Source organism: Moschus berezovskii, chromosome 6 (genome assembly GCF_049115385.1).
Source record: "Moschus berezovskii isolate FMDL1 chromosome 6, NW_MosBer_1.0, whole genome shotgun sequence".
In the NCBI taxonomy this organism is placed as follows: Eukaryota; Metazoa; Chordata; class Mammalia; order Artiodactyla; family Moschidae; genus Moschus; species Moschus berezovskii.
In genome coordinates, this window is record NC_142465.1 from 111,683,112 (window position 1) to 111,705,239 (window position 22,128).

At 42.1% G+C, this 22,128-nt stretch overlaps 1 protein-coding gene across 10 annotated transcripts in view; it reads left to right on the top strand.

The window, feature by feature from the left end:
- ERC1 (ELKS/RAB6-interacting/CAST family member 1) overlaps window positions 1-22,128 on the top strand; it is a 277,757-nt gene that overhangs the window by 121,755 nt on the left and 133,874 nt on the right. For all 10 annotated transcript variants that reach the window (XR_016037703.1, XM_055396335.2, XM_055396333.2 and 7 more), the window contains 2 exons: window positions 4,528-4,663; window positions 15,733-15,864. Coding sequence is in view for 9 of the 10 variants with exons in the window: in XM_055396335.2 (XP_055252310.1) it covers window positions 4,528-4,663; window positions 15,733-15,864 (268 nt within the window). In the remaining variant the exon portion in view is untranslated. The remainder of the gene's footprint in view (window positions 1-4,527; window positions 4,664-15,732; window positions 15,865-22,128) is intronic.

Consider the following 22,128-nt stretch of genomic DNA (forward strand, 5'->3'; position numbering starts at 1 on the left):
TAATATTTTCAGACTCTATTTTTCCGGTGCCGAAATTTCTGTTACAGGTAGAAAGATGAAGTTGAGGCTTTTTTGGGGAAAAAGATTCTCTTTCCCATTTCTGTTCTCTGATATTTATTCTCAAGACTTAACGATATTTTTGAAAAAGTCCTCTTACCTTGAGTCCTCGACTCTTTTTAAAAATAAACAGTTTGTTTAGGGTATGATGAGCTTGTTAATAAAATAAAGTCTTTGTTTTGTAATTACTTATAGGAATCTGATTCATGAAGGGGTTCTTCGGTCAGACTAACACCACCCTCTGCTTTCTCTCTGCACAGCAGCAGTCTCAGAAGGTCTGTCTTTGCTTGTCCTCGCCTTGCTTTTGTCAGAGGTACTGATGTCCCAGCTCTGTTCTGAGGCTAAACTTCCTGCTCACTCCTTCCATCTGACCAGTTTTCAAAACCTTGTTCCATAAATTGAATCCTCCTCTTCCTCTTCCTCATTTCCTTTGTTTCTCTTCTTTCCTTCCCACAGACTCCCAAACATAAAACATGATCTAGTCTTCCCTGTCCTTAAGGAGCTGTGTGAGCAAGCGTTCTATCATCTTTCCCTTGGTCTCAGTTCACCACAGCATCTTACTTTTACTTTTTCTTTCCCATGTGCATAGTTTCTGAAAGAATCATTTATGCTCGATGCCTCCACATTCACACTTCCCATTCATTTTCCAGAGCAATATAATTTGGGATCTTCTCTCATTGCCAGGCTAAACTTTCCTCAGTGACGTATCCTTTGCCAGATTGAGTAGCCTTGTTTGTCTTGGATCTGTCTAAAACCTGTCTCTTGGGTTAGTGACCATCTCCCTTCTTTTTGAAACTCTGCTTCTATAGTTTATGTGACATTGTTTTCTACCAGCTCTCTTACCACCTCCTTGACAGTTTTGAGCCTATTTTGCTTTTTGTCTTTTACACATCTCTTAATGTTCTGTAAAAAAATTCCTTTTTTCACCTAAGTTATCTGTCACTTGACTTGTTAACCACCAAAGACTTGTTAACCACCTTTGACGCTTTTAAAAAATAAGCAGCTTTGTTAATATGTTGAGTTTGTTAAAAAAATAAAAATTTTTGGAAACATTTTTACAGAACTCTCTGTGAATAAACCGTTTTCATTACAGAAGAAATCCTAAGTGTTTGCAATAAAAGTAGCAAGCACAAATGCCGCATTTTAAAAGTGATTTTCCAATTTTCTACTTTAAACATTTTCTCCACATTGTAGTAAATCAGTTAGGGTACCACATAAGTAATTCCAAGTCTGAACACAAGTCAGCTTTAGTAGAAAAATATCATGAAGGTTTTTGCTTTGTGTGTGAGGACTTTCTAAATTCAGCTTCAAGTGTGCTCATATTTTTACTGGGAATTTTTTTTTGCTTTGTCCCATATTTTGTCTTTTTCATGTTTGATCTAAATGTTACTAACTGTTACGAAAGGCTCCAGAAGAATTTTTCCATGGAAGTCATTGGTGTAGACAAAGTTCTGAGTTACAAGTTATGTTAATTGTAATATTGTTAGCTGTTTATTTTTATTTAGTGGTAAAAGCCATTAGACTATACTTATTCCTAAATAAGTTTTTTCCAAGTAATAAAAAATGCAACAAGTTTTTTTTTTCCAGTGTCTAGGATCATTTTGGCTGTATATTAAAAACCCTCTTTTCACTTCAGAGTGGAATTTAATGCAGTATTTTTTTTCTACATAGAGGCATTTTAATTATGGTTTGTTAAGCCCAGTTGAATAGGTCATCAAGAGAGTCTAATTTATTGATGGATTGGATGTTTACATAACTCTATTATATTGATTTTGGACAAGATGCTTAACCCTCCACTGTTTGTTTTAACCTGTTTTGTGTTAATTCTAACAGTTACCTGTAGTGTTTGTATTTTTGTGTCTCCGCTAAGCTTTTCCAGTTTGAGTGGGTTTGTTTGTTTCTGCTCTTCCTCTCTTGTCCTACCCTGCCCTCCTCTGTTCACCTTTCCATTCAGTACAGAGCAGAAAGATTTTATTTAGAGCGACGATGACTGAAGGATCACACTTGGAATCCTTAGATATACACCTGTTTAGTTCTGTTCAGTGACAGTAACCCCAGAGAATGAATACAAAGAACAGATTCCATGTATTGATGAAAAGATAGGATTCAGTCCACAATTCATCTTTACTTCTTATTGTGTAACAGCAACTTCAGCTAAAGGCAAGACATTGAGAAAGTGAAGCCTGTAAATGTCATCTCTGTCACTCTTAGATCTAAACAGATTGGGCTCAGTATTATTATTGCTGCTGCTGCTGCTGCTGCTCAGTCACTTCAGTCGTGTCCGACTCTGTGTGACCCCATAGATGGAAGCCCACCAGGCTCCCCCTTCCCTGGGATTCTCCAGGCAGGAACACTGGAGTGGGTTGCCATTTCCTTCTCCCAGTATTATTATTACTCATGCTTTATTTAGCCGTGACCTCTACAGACCTCTCTTGAAAACGATGTTTGCAATCTGTGGGATGTTCCTACTGTGTTAAGCCCAGAGTCCCTATTTTATTATGTAATAGAAGTTAAATAACATAGTCTTACTGTTTTGAATGATTCACTGGTAGAAATAAGCGTGTGAACACAGACCTGTGCTGATCCGCCAAAGTCTTCCACTGAAAAGAGTTGAGTTTCATGCCATCACACATTGAGAAGTGGTAAACCTTGTTTTTCTAGATTGCAGTTGTAGATACCTACCTGGTGTTTTGTAGGTGAGATAAAGCTGGTGAATCCAGTAGAGAGTTCCTGTAGGGGTGCCAGATTTAGCAAATAAAAATTCGAGATGTCCAGTTAAAATTGAATTTCAGAGATAGAATGAATAAAATTTTGTATTAATATATCCTATGAATATTGAGATATTCTTAACTAGAATATTATTTGTCATTTATCTGAAATATGAATTTGCCTGAACGTCTTGTACTTTATCTGACAAACCACGGTGATCTAGTTTGGAGATTAAGCAATGAGTATGAGAAAATGTGCCACAGGCTGTCATTACCTGATTTTAAAGGATGTTAATTAGATATAAACCACGGTGGCTTGTTTTCTCATTGTTAGTTCAGTTTATTGATGCAACTTTTGGGCACAGTTGAGTGGATTTTTCTAATTGTCGCATCCTCCCCACTGCCATCATCCCCCTTCGATTTGTTTCCAGAAGTTTGGAAATCTGTATCATTTCCCTTCCTTAAGTCTTTCACACTTAGGATGAACTGCAGCTTCTTTGCTCAGCAGGATACGGTTATATGGCCTTTGTTTACTTTCGGCTTCCTTTTTCTTTGTTCTTCTGGTCCGACTTTATGCTGCAGTCACACTGAGTGTGGCTTCCCCCAAAGGGACACACTCCTTTTTTCAGGGCTTTATCCCCTCTCTTCTCTCTGCCTACTAACCTGGACCAATCCCTCAGGAAGTTCAGAGGCAGGTCATTTTCCAGAAAGCTTTTCCTGATCACCACTGCCACCCCTGCCCCCTTCCCAGGGCCCTTTCCTAGCACTTAGCATATCCTGTATTTGCTCGGATGCCTGGGAGATATTTGAGAGCAGAAACTGTTTTTATTCATGGATTGATATTCCTAGTGTTTGATACATGAGAGTGGAGTTCAACCAAATACTCGTCTCCTTAATGAGTAAGGAAAATGTTGGGCTTAGCAGAGTGTCAGAGCTCAGATAGATGTCGGTCCTCTTGCATTGCAGAGCCCGGGTTCTCTTGGGCTACGCCTTACACATATTTCTTGATCATTAGTCATGATTCCACTCTCCAATGAGGTTAATCTTCTCTACCTGTGACCTGGAGTTTGGTCTGGTCTTCTTATCTAGTGTGGAGGCAGAGTGGAGTCCAGTAGGGGGCTTCAGAAGTAGATGGAATGATCTGTTGCTTAAGCTGTGGCCTTAGATCTTTATGCCATAATTTTATATACATATGTGTTACATAAGATGGTTGCATGGCATCACCGACTCGATGAACGTGAGTTTGAGCAAACTCCAGGAGACAGCAAAGGACAGGGAAGACTGTGTGCTGCAGTCCGTGGGGTTGCAAAGAGTCGGACACAACTGAGTGACTAAACAATATTACATATAGCTTTTGAAAGTTGAAAATATTTAATAACAGTAATATTAGAGTTGTGTTACAAACCTTTCTTCATCAGCCATTCTGCAGTTTCATAGCGTTGATGTCAAGAGCCTGTTTTCATACGCCAACAGAAATCTCTGAATTGGTTTCCTTCTTCTGCAGTCTCTCTCTGTCCCCGGCCTCCCTCCGTTTTCTGTGTCATCGTGCTCCACAACGTACTCGCTTGCATACGTGCTCCCGGAGCACCATGGTTAACAGCTAGCTGCTGCTAGCATGGAGAGCTCGGCCAGGTTGGGAGGATTTCACAGCAGGAGCTCTTGCTGCTTCTCAGCTGTCCCTTGCATCGTGGTGTGCGTGAATAAACACCTTCTTTCTTGTGCATGTATACGAAGAGCTTGCGTTTTCTCCCCTTATCCACAGGCAGGTGAAGGACCAGAATAAGAAAGTGGCCAGCCTGAAGCACAAGGAGCAGGTGGAGAAGAAGAAGAGCGCCCAGATGCTGGAGGAGGCCCGGCGGCGGGAGGACACCCTCAGCGACAGCTCCCAGCAGCTGCAGGTGGGCGAGGGGATGGGCGGGGGGCCAGGCCCGGCAGGGCCCTCCCCACGGGCACGTGGCTCTCTGCATCCTCACCCTCCGCTCTTTTTCCTTCTAACCCTGCCTGCTACCTTCCTCTCAGTCCAGCTGTTTAGCAGTAAAGGAGTGGCTTTCAATAGAAAAGGCCAGTTTTATTCCACAGCTCTGTTGAGGAAACCTGAGCAAGGGAGAAAATCCGTCTCCTGAAGGGAATCTGCCTGCTTGGTGAGTTCAGGGTCCACGGGCCAAGCGGGGTCTTCAGGTGGTCAGCATCGAATGGCCTTTTCCTTCAGTAAAGCTCATCATTCATCTGGTGTGTCGGGTTGCCTTCTTTTTTTCATGTTCCTTTCCTTCCCCCACCTCCCCTCTTTTCCCTTATTTTAAAAAATTCAGTTCAGAGACTGTGTTTCACAGTCGTGCAGAATGTTTAGACCTGATTATTCAAAAGATACTTAAACCAGGCTCAGTACCATGAGTAGCAGTGACTGTACCAGTGCCAGCTGGGTGCCGAGGGCTGGACACCAGAGCAGTGTCCAGGGACCACAGGGACTGGCAAGTCCCTGTTTCTAACCCTCACTAATCCGAGGGCCAGACGGGTTTTACACATCTTATAGATGAGGAAACTGTCTCAGAGAAATCGAATTACTTACCCACACGCACACAGCCACTTACGGCTCAGCTAGCATTTGAACTGAGACTTCTGGGATCTCTAGCCTGTCTGAATGAAGGTTTAAGTTTTAGACTATGCTGTGGACAGTGGAGATCTCTAAAGCTCCTGCCAAGACCACTAGCCACTGCCAGCTTGTGTTTCTCTAACTGGTATGATAGAATGTTTATGCCATACTGCATAGTCACAAAAGCTTTGCTGGAGGATTTGGAGGAGTTAGAAGCCATTTTTAGGCTTTATAGCAAATTCACTTCTGACATGAAAATCTGACTTTTTAATTCCTTTTTTCATTCTTCTTTTATATAGCTTTTACTGATAACATACTCCTCATACTTAAAACAATATGGATTTCCTCAGATGTACCAACTTTTGAAAAAAGCCACTACCAGTTTTCCCTCACTCTTGGCAATAACAGTTGATACTATAAAATTTTTCCTTTTTTTATTTTTTAGTGCCAATCTGATGGGTGGAAAATATTTAATTTTTGTTTTAATTTATATTTATCTGATTTACCAGTAAGGGCTGAGTATTTTTTCATGTCTTACATCTTCATTTGTTTAACTAATATAGTTAAAATCTCTCTCTTTCATGATGGCTTTTTCCCTGTGGGTTTTTTACTTAGTTTATCCCAGTTTTGAGAACAGATAAATATTTACCTATGAATATTTTTAAGTTGTTTCGGTCTTTCATTTATAACCTTTTAATTTAAATAATTTTAGGTTATTTTGTGTGGTGAGGGTCTTCTGTTTTTCTTCATTGCTAACAGTTTCACTAGAGTGTTTATAGAAAGTTATTTCACTGCTCTTAAGTTTGAATTGATATCTTTCTGTTTTATTAAATTAATGGTTAAGCTGTTTCTGGACTTCAGTTTAACCTCATTTCTGGGCTAGGATCACAGCCCCTTACCTGTTTAATGTCTCATTGTCCCCCTGCACACCCCTACCTGATGTTCTCTGCTACCATACTGTCTTTGTAAACCAAAATGTGACCTTTTCATCATCTGTCAAGTGGTACAATAACATCAAAAGTGCTCTCATATGTCATCTCTTATTTCCTCTTTATATAACCGGGCAAGATAAGTAAGTCAGATTATCTGTTTATGTATTACATTACAGATAAAACTAATTTATAGCTGGATGAGGACTTTCCAAGGTTCTCAATAAGTGACAGATGTTAAAGTTATGAAAAATGATAGCTGATGGCCATATGTAAGATGCACGTGGATGCAGTTCATTCAAACATGTGACAAGAGTGCTGAAGTGGGGTCCTTCGGTCCTGATCTCAGCTCTTCTGCTCACAAGCTCTGCTGCTTGTTTCTTAATCGTGTCATTGCAGGTAACATGCCAGTAGTGGTGAGTATCACTTGCACCCTAAGGTCACCTCTAAATAGAAGTCCCCAATGAGGGACCCCGGGGATTCTTGGAGAAGCGGCTGAGGGTAGAACCCTTGGGGGGACCAGGGGGTAGGAAAACAGTTGATGGAAGGTTTGTGTTGTACAAAGTTCTTGTTACCTGAATTTGTTTTTAAGTTTCTGAGTATACATACAGGTCCATCTACTGATGGGGGCTGTGGGAAGACCTTGCAGCCAACCTGGAGGAACATGTCCTGTGCTGAAATAAGCTGAATCAAGAGCAAGCAGTGGTAGTTCTTTTATTTAATCCATCCTATGAAATAAATATCCATGAGTCCTTGCCCATGTCAGTAGAGTTGAATAGGATCTGCTTTGCATTTTGACAGTACTGTGTTTTGCAGTATTTGGAAACAGATTAGAATAAGTGTGGTTATGAAGAAATGATATGCCAGGACTTCCCTGGTGGTCCAGTGGGTACGACTCCATGCTCCCAAAGCAGGGATCCCGGGTTCGATCCCTGGTCAGGGAACTAGATAACCCAGGCTTTAACTAAGACCGGCACAGTCAAATAAAATATTTTTTAAAAAGAAAGTATATGTGAATAAATATGTGTTGCACATGTGCTTTGTGTAAATAGTGATGATGTAAGATGATCAAGGTCTCGCCTCTGAAGAAGCTCAGATAACAGTAGAAGGCCCCATAGTAAGATGAATGTGGGCGTTGAGGAGAGAGCTTTCTGGTAGTGAAGAGAAGAAAGAAGAGAGCAAATTTGAGATGAGTTACCTTTAGGTCAAAAGGCAAGACTCTCTTACGGATTGGAATGTGGGCACTAAGGGAGAGGCAGGAATGGGAATGGCTCATAGGCTCCTGGCATGGGGAACTCTGTGTGTGCCAGTGCTCAGTGATTAGATGGGTTAACCCCAAGGCTGAGATCACCAGGTTCTCCAGGGAAAGAGAACATGTCCATTTCCAACAAGGGAAGCTGTCTGAGAGCTTTCCTAATGGAGGTTTGAGCCAGCAGTGGGGTGTGCAGATTTGAAGTTTAGAGAAACCTGGTGGTGTTAATTTTGGAGACTTGAGCTCAGGAATCATATCTTGATTTGTAAGAATCAGACACCATCTAGAGAGAGAATACTGACAGAAGAATATGAATTTAGAGCTGAACGCTTGGCATCCTCACTGTTTAGAGCCAGAGTAATTAGGAGAGGCGCTCAAAGCAGACGAAAATGAGGAGGCCAGACGAGGCAGGAGAGGAAAAGGAAGTACAGCATCCCTGAGGTCAGGGGAAGACTGGGGTGCTTCCGGGATGCTGAGAAGGAGGTCAGCATCCATGCACGCTCTGGTTCACCATATCCAGGATGGTCAAGAGAGGGTACTCAGCAATCCCTCCGGGCTCAGCAAGGGGGTGCCTTCCATTCTGTCCTCTTGACCTTGGGTGCCATAGATGGTCCCGCATCCACCCAGACACTTTCCTTGATCAGTTTTTCTGTTGGACGCTCACCTAGATTCACTGCACCTTCCAAGATGTTTGGAGTATCTGCTTAGATGTATTGAATATATGTGACTGTTCTAAGACATGGTTACACAATGGGTCTTTAAAGGATCTCTGCCACAACCCATGCATACTAACATTTAAACCGTTTTACGCTTCCAGCCGATACTCACAAATGCCAGGCATGGATGATAAAATAGTGAGCACAGACTGGAGATGAGCCTTGCCTACTGTCGTGTTTTTCGATCATTGCTCCTTTTCTGTTGACATTCTGCAATGAGTTTCGCCATACTTTCCACTACTCGGAAATTTAGCTCTGTATTAGTTAAAGTCATTTCTAAGTTGTTTCATTCATTTCTGTAAGCCATGTTTCTCTGTAATTGGCTAAATTGGAAAATGGAAACCAACTCCAGTATTCTTGCCTGGAAAGTCCCATGGACAGAGAGAGGAGCCTGTCGGGCTATGGTCCATGGGGTCGCAAGAGTTGGACACGACTTAGTGACTAAACGACAACACCTGTCGTCGTCCTCAGTAAATGTTTCTTGAGAGCCCATTGTGGAATTGTCATTTCTCTGAGTGCTATGAGAAGAGAGAGAAATAAGAATTATTTCACTCCCTGTGAATATTAGATATGCTTATTAAAAGCACTTTTTTGCGTGCTGGATATGTGAAAAGATGTGATGTAGTGCAATTCATGAGTAATTACCATGTGAAGAGCTGGAATTACATAAACCCCAGCAACGGAAACCTCCCAGATAAACAGTATAGGGAAGCAGGTCTTTGCTGATTTGACCGATAGTCATTTTGGGATTAGAAAAGCTTTGTATTGAAAGCCTACCCATCTTTTAAGGCTCAGATCAAATGTCCCCTGCCTGGTAAAGCACGCAGTGGGAATTAATCGCACTCTGTGTTGCAGTTCCATTACAGTTTGTTTCTGCTTCAATTTCAGAGCTCATTTTCTTACCTTGTATTCATTTCATGCTGTTAGTGTGTGTGCTGTCTCTTTTGCACGTTTGAGTTTGGGAACCCTGCCTTGGTCCTTTGCACATTGTTCTCTATAGGAAACTGTTCACTGATTGCAGTTGCATCTGTAGATGTCAGGAAGTGTTCATTCACAGGCATCTTAGCCTGGCCTTGGGAGCTTCAGTCTTTTGAGTATTTTCTAGCTCATTTTTAGGTGAGACCCTCACTAGCATAGCTACCCTATTCTGTACAACCCGGTGGTGTTGGTCTTCCCTAAATACAGTTGATTGGTTTTCTGATGTGCGCTCTTCTACTGAGGCACAGTCTTTCTGTGGATTTCTAGTTTTAAGGTTCTGGCTTAAAATGAACTTTTGTTGGTGAGCTCTGCCCTGTTCTTGTTACTGTCTTCCCTGTTCTTCCACAGCCTGTGTGTTTAATTATATTTTATTGCTTTATATTTTTCAGTACCCTGTTTTAGAAATCTTCCTTTGTGATTTTTTTTGGATTTTTTTTCTTTTTAATTGGAGGCTAATTACTTTACAATATTGTGGTGGTTTTTGCCATACATTCACATGAATCAGCCATGGGTGTACACGTGTCCCCCATCCTGACCCTCCCTCCCACCTCCCTCGTTTGTGATTTAATCCTCCCTTCTTTCCCCCTTTTGGTCTAGTTTGTATCTGCCTTAGGTTCAGGGCTATCTTTTAAATTTTCTTTTTAGCCTTTCTTAATGTTTTGCATACGTTAAAAAAATGAAAATGTTAGTTTTCATTCAGTTGTGTCGACTCTTTGCAACCATAGGATTTCCCAGGCAAGAATACTACAGCGGGTTTCTATTTCCTTCTCCAAGGGATCTTCTTGACCCAAGGATTGAACCCAGGTTTCCCGCATTGCAGGCAGATGCTTTACCATCTGAGCCATGAGGGAAGCCCCAAGCTGTTCATTAATTGCAGCTATAATAATTATAAATATTAAATTAAAAATTTAGTTTCAGATTTTAAAAATCATGTATAATGATCTTATATTTAGCATCCTAATATTCTTGAAAATTTTCACAGGTTACCGTTACAAGCCTCTCACATTTTAACGAAGGAAACACCGTCCTCCCTTCGTTCAGAATGGTCGGTCACCTTATGTATTCTTTCAGCAGTCACACTTACTTTGTCTTCTGACAGAACTACAGGTTTTAGCCATATTCTGATATGGCAGGGCAGACTGAACTGGGAGCAGCGGGCTCACATCAGTAGTGTTTGGTGCTCTGTTTTTATTTATAACAAAGGTAGGGATCTGGATTTAACCTTGAGAGAGGGCACTGTCAGGGAGACTGATGGGCCTGCTGAAAAGACGCGGCAGCTTCCACAAACCAGCTCTCCTGAGACCAGTGAATACTGAGGACAGAGTTCAGAGAAAGTAGAGGTAGAGATCGGAAACAGCAATTTTCCACGTAATTAGGCACATTCTCCTCTTAGGTCCAGAATCAGTGAAACATTTGTGTTTTCTTCAAAATTGCATTTTGTTTGCTCTACCTCCAAAAAATTTTTTCCCTCCATTTTGGTAAGAGACTTTTTTAAGTAAAGACTATTTATCCTTGGTTTTTACATTGGCCATGGGGATAATTATTTAAGAAAACTGTTTAAAAATTAAGATTGACACCTTTCTAGAAAGAGTACGTGATGTGTCACATGCCAGATGTTACTGTTCTTCTTGTTTTTGTAAAAATAAATTTTGACTACTACTTAAGAGATCTTCTCAACCTATTTAAAGATTTAATTCTACATCATATCTTCCTTTTTGGTTAATTTTTTTTCTTAGGGCTTCTTCTGTCTAGAATGTGAGCATAGGTTGTCTTTTATGGAGTTCTTAATACATTTAAATGGAATTAGGGATTACACAGGAAAAGTGTACATACACATCAGCATCTGTTTTTATACGCATGTGGATAGTTGCTGAAATTAATCTGAAATTTGTGTTTTCCTACAGGTGAAGCACCCACTCATACTGTTGGCATATGTGTAACTTTTTAAAGCTTTTAGCTCAAACTGTGCCCCTTCTTGCCATTTAAGAAAAATGCAAAACAAGTCTTAAAGTTATTTACAGAAATTCTGCCATGTCTGAAATGTCCTCAATAGATACATTTCCCCCTGGACAGAATTCTTTGATAGCCAGTGGGATTTACTGAAAGAATGTTTACTGATAGTACAATTATGTGGCCTGCTAAGCTAAGCTGTTTCCTTTAGTTAAGTTTAGCCCTATTCTATGGGAACTTTTAGTCACATCATTTGAGCTTATTTCAGGAATGTACCCCATAGAACGATGAGTGGTTAATGTTACATTTGGCAGGAAAATTCTTAAAAGTACTGGGGTCTCCTTCAGTGAAACAAATGGTTTAATGCTTTCCTTCGTGTTATCGTGGAAGCTCCTCCTCTGAATTTGGAAGGTGAAATCTAAGGAGAGCCCTTAACAGAGCAGAAGCAGGTGTCTGTGCAGCCCCTTTGCCAATACCTCAGAGACAAGAGACACCCTCTTACGGATGACGTCAGTTGTTTATTACGTTAAGTGAAAGGTTATCTTTGGGGTTTTTGTTGAAGACTTGGAAAAGGTGTGCTTATTCTTTTTATAAGCGTTACTGATCAGAGGAGATGTCCTACGGTTAAGTAAACCACACGTCCTTGCCCAAGCTTCTGGTAATCAGCTACCAGAATTTTCAAGATGAGAACTTGGCCATCCATGTGGGCTGTTTGCCCTAGATGTTCTATACACATTATATATATATATATATAAAGCATTGCTTTTCATGTATATGTTTCCATTTCTTTAATGAAATGCACCTGCTTTTGACTTTGATTTTTAACAAATTGAACTGTGGGAGATATTTGAGTGACTTTAAAGAGAGCGGAGAAGAACATATCTTTCGTTTTAACCCAAGGCATTTGGCGGAGAAGAACATATCTTTCGTTTTAACCCAAGGCATTTCCTTAAAACAAAAAGTAGTCGGTGTGAAACCAAATTCTGTCCCTGTGTCAGGCTAGCGTTCCTTTCTTAAAATTGACTTCATCAGTGCATCTGGCTTCAATTTTTTACCCCAGCCCCCCCACATCACTAAACATCTGAGAAGCTGGCCATTGAATTCTGACACTTTGAATGATTTTAATGAAACCTTCCTCATGTGTATTTGTGCTCGGGGGTTGAGAAGGAGGAGGGAAGGGTAAGCAGTGGGGTAGAGGACGATGAAGAAGCGCCATCTCTTCGCATTAAGGGTGATGGATAGCGGTTAACGTTGGTATCTCTCAGCGCGAGTTGAACTCTCCGTGAGTGCTGTTTACCCCAGAGGAAGCAGCTCTCAACGTTCACCCAAGTGAGTGACCTCCACCGGCAGGACCAGGGACAGGGCGATGAGAGCGTGCTGCTGTTACCTCCAGTGTCCTTCATGAAGTCTGCACTGCCCTTACTTCTGCTGCTGAGAAAAGTTTAATGAGATCTGTCCTTATCAAGTGATCTCTTTTTATGTTACTGTATTACTGAGTCTTTTCTTTTAATTTTGATGGAGATGTTTGAAGGGAACAAAAAATTAATTTTTAATTGCCGCTGTTCCTTTTTTTTCCCCCTTTTTCCTTTGCTTTTCTTTCTGAACGTTTGATCCGAAGGCCAGGCAGTGGGGGGAGTAGTCTCGCAGCTGGCACAAAGCTGATGTTGACAGAGCTGATGTCAAGAAGCGAGGTTCAGAGGAGGGAAGCAGGGGGGTGGGATTATGGGATTTGCCAGCGGGTCCGCCCTGTCTTCTTGTGGAATTGCCTGAGCAAAGTTACAGCTGTCGCGGTTGTGCCCAATCTTGTGTGTGAGTGTAGGAGGCTTGCTGTTTAAGAGTTGGAGCAATTCTTTGGTAGCGTCTCTTCTCCTTTCTCCCTCTCCCGTCTCCCACCACAGCCCCCCCGACCCCACCCAACTAGTCACAGAAACCTCCTCCTCCAACCCTTTCCTCTGTGAATGAAGAGGTCGCACTGAACCCCCGCGAGTAAGTAGAGCTGGTGTAACAGCAGGCTGCAGTGCCTAATCCAGAGCCAGAGAACTGGCCTGTGTTAGTATTGATGAATGTACACGTGATATGTGGCAGCTGACATAAAATTCTACAGGTCCTGCTTTCATTTGAAGTGACAGCAGCTACTTAAAATGGTGAAGCGTGTTCCTTTACTGTCTCCACCTGGCCCTTTCCTGAGTTGTCTGTAGCATACGGGACATGTCCTAAGTTTAGGGTTGCATGAATCAGTTCAACCATGTGAAAAGTCAGTTTGAGAGCCAGAGAATCAAAGTCTCTTTCTCTGCTTAGCTTCCCTGACCCCAGGCTGCCAGTTTCATCTTTTTCTTCCAGATAGTGAATGCTAAAAAGTGGATTAATTCTAAACAGGACGAATCAGCCCTCTTTTTGTAGTTTCAAGTTAGATTTGTTTTTGGCTGAATTTTGTGACTTTTCCTCCTGTCTGCCTAAAGAGTAGATAGACTTTATGCTGAAAATTCATGAGGGATCAGGAGATTACAGAGGGCAATACTAGGGGGAGTCAACAAGACTGAATATTTCATTCTCATATTTTCTTTAAAAAATGGGTCCATTCCCCAAAGAAAGGAACTTCACTGAAATGTGGAGGAAAGAGGAGCCCAGCATGCTGCAGTCCATAGGGTGGCAAAGGGTCGCACGTGACTTAGTGACTGAGCAGCAACAACTTATTAATAAACCTCTATTGTATATAGCTATTTAGACATTGACCCAGTAGTTTTTTTCAGTTGAACTTTGATTGGCATTTTGTTGTGTATTCCTAGGACTGAACTGTCATTGACTTAAGTTAGATTACTCTATTTTTTACCATAACCACAACACCTCTCATTAGAACTCAAGCCGACTGCAGGTTTTCTTCTAAATCTTGACATAATGCATATTTTGCTAATCTCATATCCAGTGATACGCTGATATATAACTCAGTTTTGTGAAGTCTTCTGAATAGCTGCCTTTCACATTTTTGGTATGTTTAGATTTCATTTTAATTTAGTGTTGTTTCCACGCTAAAATAATCTAACCAAAGCTGTCTCTTCAGTAAGGGCTCTGTTGTGCAAACTGTTAGGTTTCTCTCAGAAGCACTTTGGATCATCTCTGTCTTCCTTCTTCATTGGTCATCCAGTTTTCTTGTACTGGAGCCATATCCTTGGGCACCATGAACACCGTCTTGCAAGACGGCCCCAGAGCATCCTCACCTTTTGGTTCTCAGGCCCTTGTGTAGCCTTGTGTCAGGGTCAGCCCTCGTGCATAGTAGGAAGTGTCAGAAATGACAATGTGACTTCTGAAGCTGGAACAATAGACGTGGATGCCCTGCCCTTCTGGGTCACCTGCACTGAGGAATGCCAGGAGCCCTGAGGAGAGGAGCCTCAGAGGCCCTTTGCCAGTGGTCATCACCAACTTGCCCCCATGTATGGGGAAGCAGAGGGCTGAACCCTGGCTGACATCTCAGCTGTTCCCCATCAGAGAACCTGGAGCCGGAGCTGTTAGGTTAAACTGCTCCTGACCCACAGAAACTGTGTAGACAAACAATTTGTTCTCTGTTACTATAAGCTGCCAAGTGTTGTGGTAACGTGTTATAGAACCAATAAATAAAAAATAAGCACTTTATATCCTAGGTATTAAAGTGATCGCCGCAAGCCTGAATTCTTTTTCCTTGCAATTCACAGTTTGGTCTTCTCTATTGGCAGAAGAGTAAGTGCTATGAATTTGTTAATGTTATCATTGCAATAGTTTTCAGTCACTTGTTAGAGCGTTGGGCAGTGTTTGCCATAAGAATTTTCTGCTAGTAATTCATATTTGTGTGTAATAGGCCATGTTTGCCTTTCTGATAGAAATCCATATTTACCTCCCCAAAACTTCCTTCTTAGTTTGTATAGATTATCAGGGCTAGTGGTTTTGGTTTGCTAACCAAATTACTCATCCTCAGGCAGACCAGTTACCTACATCCAGTTATTGTTTGTAGTTTTCTTGTATGAGATTGAGAAAAATCTTTGCTCTATTGAGTTCATTAGGGAAAAAAATCTTTTTCATTTCTTTTAGAAATTAGTTTGCCAACAGTATGTATGTAGAATATAATCTGACTGATCATGCTGTTTACTTAACTTTTTCATCTAGGCTTAACTTCAGAAGAGAATGTTTTGCTATTGAGTCTTATTACTTAGGCTTCATCAAAGCTGGCCTTGAGCCCAGTTTAGAGAGTAGTTCAAAAACAGCTTTGTGTTTTTACCTAATCAAGCCCTAGCTACCTGTCTGCCTAACACAATTTTCTTCTCTCTGTTAATGGAGAAAGTCCATCACAGGTTTCTCTTGCTTAATTCACTTGACGCTTTGCTCTCAATAACAATATACTTCTTGAGCTTCTTTACTCTTTCTTCCCTTGCCTTATTCTCTCTTTTGTGTCCACATCTTTCTGTCCTAGATTTACATCTGAAAAGAAGAACATTTTATCAGCAGATAGCCCCTTTCTTGATAAATAGGCTTTCTTTGGGTTAACCAATTAGCCTCCTTCACCGAGTCTTCCATCGTTTTCCAGGACAGTCTCCGTAAGAAGGATGACAGGATTGAAGAGCTGGAAGAAGCCCTAAGAGAGAGTGTGCAGATAACCGCAGAGCGAGAGATGGTGCTGGCGCAGGAGGAGTCAGCCAGGACCAGTGCTGAGAAACAGGTCTGCGATTTTGTGCAGTTACAGGCCATGCTGCTGGGTAAAGGAAAGGTAAAACCCAACCAGTGTAGTCTAGGTGAACTGTACCTAACATGTGTTTGCAGGGTTTCAAATACGCATCATCGAGTGTAAGTATTCAGCCTTAAATAAGAATTGAAATATAGTCGTGTAAGAATTGATTCATGTTCATGCAGAGGTCTCTTAAGTGTTTGGGGCTGACTTGTGTATACTGATGTGTATGCTGACACATACATCTGATGAGATGAAATGGAATTTGCCTGTTTGTTACCAAACTAAGCACAACTCTGCATTTAAATGGGATGGGAACACCTACACGTTTCTGAGTCAGACATGATTCAAAGCGCAGAACGTTTCTTTTGTATTCGGCCTTGTCCACAGGAGCAGTGAAAACCTGTAACAAGTTGAGGCTGCTGACAGGTGTGAGGGACGTCGGTGTCATGACACCTGGAGTCCAGACCAGGGTGTCTCCATCGGTGTCATGACACCTGGAGTCCCTGATCAGGGTATCTCCACCTCGAGGTGATTTGGTCAACAATTCCGCTGCTGTCTATTTTCTCTGCTTTTATACATTGTTTTAGAGCCTCATACCCTTGCATTAAACTTTTTATTGGGAAGAATAAAGGTGGGAGGTGTGAGAGGAAGAAATAGTTTTAACAAGTGAAGGCTCTCATCGCAAGTTTCTCAGTGTTGTTTCCATCTCTTTGTTGGAGAAACATAAGTGCTAAACCAGGTGAAAAGTGTTCAGTGAGAGGGTAACATGAATCTTTCGGGGAGCCCTTTGCTCAGACCACCATGGCTCTTTATGAACTAGGGTTGCTCATAGCCAGGAAGAAGGTTGCCTTGCAAAGCAGACATGTCATGGTGTCCACCAGGCAATCCCCTCATACGTTAGACACAGGCGTGTGGCTTCTTTAGTGTCAAGTGTAGAAAGACTGGCGTTTATTAGCAAAGGTGATGGAAAATCAGTCTTTCCAGAATGAGTTTCTTTTAGTGCCCTATTCTTAGATAAATGCCGCAGTCCACTGTCTATTTGAGTATTTATTAATGTACTGTTAAACAGATCCTGGGGTAGTGGAGAGCCTCAGAGAACAGGGTGGTGTCAGCCATTGTCCCAGGGCAAGGAGGGATTTTCTTGGGTATTACCTTTTTTACATTCTTCCCTTTTCTTTTCAGAATATGCCCCTCACCCCTGGTTTGTTGTTTTTTCTATCAAGATTTTTTTTCTGCTTTGGGATCATTATTTAGTGACAAGTCTTCCATACCCTGGGCTTCTCTGGTGGCTCAGAGGTTAAAGCATTTGCCTGCAATGCGGGAGACCTGGGTTCAATCCCTGGATCGGGAAGATCCCCTGGAGAAGGAAATGGCAACCCACTGCAGTATTCCTGCCTGAAGAATCCCATGGATGGGGGAGCCTGGTGGGCTACAGTCCATGGGGTCACAAAGAGTCGGACACGACTGAGTGACTTCACTTTCACTTTTTCTTTCTTCCATACCAGGGGCTTCCCTTCGGGGCTCAGATGATAAAGAATCCACCTGCAGTGCAGGAGATGTGGGTTCAATCTCTGGACCGGGAAGATCCCCAGGAGAAAGAAATGGCAACCCACTCCAATATTCATGCCTGGGAAATCCCATGGACAGAGGAGCCTGGCAGGTTATAGTCCATGGGTTTGCAAGGGTCAAACATAACTTAGTGACTAAACGGCAACTTTTCAACCAAAGATCATGTAGAAATGTTGGCGATTAGTAATAAATCATGTATAAAGACCGCTGTTACATGTTCTTTTTTAGGCTACTGTGTGAGCTGCTTGTAATTTGCTTTCTGGGGCTGATTGATAATTAGATCAGTTTTTTAGTTTATAGAGAAGTTGAACAACATACAGAGTTTCCACATCTGCCTTCCTAAGCCTCAGTTTCCATTTCTGTTAACATCTTGCATTGATGTGATGCAGTTGTTAAAATCGATGGGCCAGTATTGATACTTCATTAACTAGTCCATAGGTTACATTTTGGATCTCTCTCTGTGTTACACATGTTGCAGGTTTTACTGAGTCCTTAATGGCATGTATCTGTCATCACAGGATCCTACAGAGGAGATTCAGTCCCTAAAAATTCGCCACGCTCCTCTTCTTCATCTCCCGCTACCCTTACCTCTTCATTTCCCCCTACCACTCTGCTTCCTAATCTTTTTCCTGTAGCCATTTCTGACTGGATTCTTTCCTTCAGCCTCTGCATTGAAAGTTATCCTATGTCTTTTTGTGGCCTGAGAGCTTATTTTGTTTTCTCTCCGAATATATTCCACCTCATGGATGTGTCACAGTTTTCTTGTTCCTTCACCTATTGAATAACACCTTGGTTGCTTCCAGTGTTTTGCCAGTTGTAAATAAAGCTGCAGTAAAGATCCATGGTTTCTGTATGGACATCAGTTTTCAACTCATCTTGGTAAATACCTGGGAGTGATTGCTAGATTGTAGGGAAGACTATATTGAGCTTTGTAAGAAACTGGAAATATCTTTTGAAGTGGTTGTGAATAATTTGCTTTTAATTGCATGCCTTTTTCTTTCTCTCTTTCTTGTTTATCTTCTTTCCACCATTCTGCTTCTCCCTGCCTGTCTGAAGCTGTTGAGTGAAATATTGCATGAGACCCGTCATTTGGGCTTTAAGTGGTTTAAGGTATGAAGACACCGCTTTTATGTCTGTTCTTCTGGGGCCACATAACCCTTATCCACTGTCCTCTCCAGCTTTCATCATCTGTCCCTGTTTTTTAATCTGTCTTCTAATCCTACTATTAATTTGCCTGAATGTATTAATTGTATGCACCAAAGTAATCTACAAGTATTTGTTTGAAATATCTTAAAATGACTTTTTTGGCTAGGGACATTCTATTGGGTTGGCCAAAAAGTTCGTTTGGTTTTAAGTACAAATAAAAGGCCTATGTTTTATTTTCACCAAGAACTGTGTTAAAGAACGTATTCCCTGACAGAACAGAGTGTTTGGTCAGCCGCAGTGCTCATTATCTTCCTCAGGTCCAACATCTCGTCTCTTGCCTCAGTTTAGCCTCTGACAAGAAATGCCCCTCCTGATAGAAGGAGGGTCTGTGCATCTTGAATTTCTCAAGGAGCAATGGGAAATTGGGAACCGTCTCTCTCATTAAAACAAAATACAGAACCTTTATAAAACGTGAGCAGAGGAAACCCATCAAAGGAAGATGATCTTTCCTCCTTTCCTGTGTTCTTACAGGACCCCCTTACTTACCCGTGTTCCTGCTATTTGCTGCCCTACGTGGAGACCATGCCCCACACTTAGGGAGGTGGGCGATGATCCAGGGAAGGAAGCCCTCCCCTCACCTGTGTCAGCAGATGGAGAGGATGAAGTGCTCAGTCATACTGAGGGGGAAACTCAGGGGTTCCCTCACCTTCACTTTGTTCTTTTCCATGTGGTTTTCTTCTTCTGAAACTTCACTCTGCTCAACTTGTGGCAGGTTTTGTGTTTTATTCAATTCGAGAGTCTGTACGAACACAGAGTAAACAACTGCTCTCTTGTAAACCAGTTTCAGAGTTACCAGGGGGTAGAAGCAACGTCTGCCTTCAACAATGTTGCTGTGAAGTTAAAATTTTGGACATGTTTTTGTTTTTTAGCACTTGAATGTTGTAAATATCTCTGCTAGTATTCTTCCAGAGTAAATTTATTTTCTGAAAGAGCACATTGCTAACTAAATGTTAAAGAATACCTCTAAAATAGCAAGACTTTTTCCTTGTCACTCAGTAAGTTGGGTTTATATCTGTTCCTAAAGTATATTTTTTAATATTTTGAGCAATGAAAAGATTTACTCTCAATGTGACATGTGCACGAGTTCTGAGTTTTACTTTTTTTAAAAATCCCTTTGTCTTTTTCTTTTTGGAGTATAATTGCTTTACAGTGTTGTGCTATATAGCGATGCAGTTTGCTGCTGTACAACCATGTGACTTGGCTATATGTATACACCTGTCCTCTTGGACCCACCCCCCCCCCAATCCCATCCCCATCCCATCCTGCCCCACCCCTCTAGATCGTCGCTGAGCTTCCTGTGCTATATAACAGCTTCTCACCAGCTGTCTGTTCTACACATGATAGTATGTATGTCAGTACTACCTATTTTACTTTCAAAGCTCGTTTTTAATAGTAATACTTTTTTTTTTCAAATTGCCATTTTGCCATTGTTCAGCATATGTGTTTGGCATGTATGTTAAGTGTAAATTCTTGACCTAGAAGATAATGAGGTTTTACCAATGGTTTGCTAGATATCTTTTTTATTTTTAGCACAGATTTTTTTTAAAAAATTATTTGCATATTAAAATTGTGCAGATTTTAAAAATTATTTGAACAAAAAAGTGACACCTGACTGAAGTGCGTTTCACGGCCTGCAGGACACCTTGGAGCAGTGTCGTCTCCACTCCAGGTCTCCCTGTCGTCCCCCAAGGTGCTCCCTTCAGCTTGCAAGTCCCCGCCCTTCCCGGTCAGCCAGGCCGGCAGAAGGGAGAGGCAGGCGCACCTCCTTGCGGGTAGTTTTTGGTCCTTTGATGTGAAAGTGGGCGGCACAGTCGCTTGCACGGGGTGCAGCTTCCTTTTGCGGAGTGCCTGGTGCATGTGGGCAGCACACGCCTCGCCCGCTTGCTTCTCCCGCTCGATTGTCACTTCTGAGGGCGGTAAATTTTTCTCTGCGGTTCTGTCTTCCTCGCTCTGGTTTGTCAGGTGTGATTGCAGAGGAAGTGGCGCTGGACGCAGGCAGGTGGGGTCTGCACAGTGGCTGCTGCCAGGTGTCCTGTTTTTATTCTTAAGGGTTTATTAAATCCCCTGTGGCTGTGAGTCTACCTAGTCAGTTACAAAGCAGTTATCACCGTGATGTGGCGAGCACTGTTTCACACGGACCAGGTGGCAACATGAAGCAGGACTGGCAGCTGGGCAGCCTGGGGAAGACCGTGTGGCAATAGGCCTGTAACTGGATTCCCCAGCCTTCCCATCGCCTTCTTACTTTCAGCTGCTGCCAAAATGGACAGCTTGTAATCTGGGTTTAAAAACCTGATCCTGTACTGATCTGAGTATTTATAGGAAATTATATTTTCCTCATTTTTAAATTGATAATCATGCTCAGAAAATAAAATACTTATGCTGCCTTTTCCATAAGCATTTATTGAATACCATATATTTTTCCAGATACTGAGCATTGAAAACAAGAAGGTACGGGATACAGCCTGTGCCTCAGGAAGTTCACGTTTATTGGGAAAGATTGGAGAATGAATTTGTCTTTAATCATGGTTCAGTTTGCTAAGTGCCACTGGTCAAGACCTGAATAGAGGGCTTTACAAGTAGAAGAGGAAGGGCCACTCTCACCTTCTGAGAGGGACAGCGTTGTGCCCATGAAATGTGTGTGTCTCTAAATAAACCCGCTTTCACTTAAGAAAGAAAAACTAGAAGCGGAAGGGGAGTATGTAATCCAGGGCAGAGAGATCCACAGAAGGCTTCCTGGAGGAGGTGGCTTATGCACACGCTCAGTCTTATTTAATGTCAGGCACAGAAGAGGTTTTGTTTATTTATCCATTCTAGGTTATTCTTTCGGAGAAGGCAATGGCAAGCCACTCCAGTACTCTTGCCTAGAAAATCCCATGGACGGAGGAGCCTGGTAGGCTGCAGTCTGTGGGGTCGCTCAGGGTCGGACACGACTGAGCGACTTCACTTTCTCTTTTCACTTTCACACATTGGAGAAGGAAATGGCAACCCACTCCAGTGTTCTTGCCTGGAGAATCCCAGGGACGGCGGAGCCTGGTCGGCTGCTGTCTATGGGGTCGCACAGAGTCGGACACGACTGAAGTGACTTAGCAGCAGTAGCAGCAGGTTATTCTTTAGGCTTTGCTGAAGAATGTTAGCTGTATTATATGGTAGTAGAATATAAACCACATCAGGTTTATATTTTCAGCCCAGTTCTCTCATCTGAGATCCAAGCAAGTCTCCTTCATGTCAGCCGTGTATTTTTACTCCAGTATTTCATGACCATCTCAACTGGAAACCATCCAGATTCAGAGCTCTTGATTTCTCACCCTCCAACCAGTCTTTCCCTCAGGCTTTTTCATCTCAGCTGAGAAAGTGCTCTTAACCTACAGAACTTAGGCACTGTTGGTGGGAGGGGAGTCAGGTCCGAGAAAGGCAGGAGTGACAGCTCAGGTGCCGAGACTCTGTGCTGTGACTCTGGTTCAGAGACCCCTCCAGAGCTGC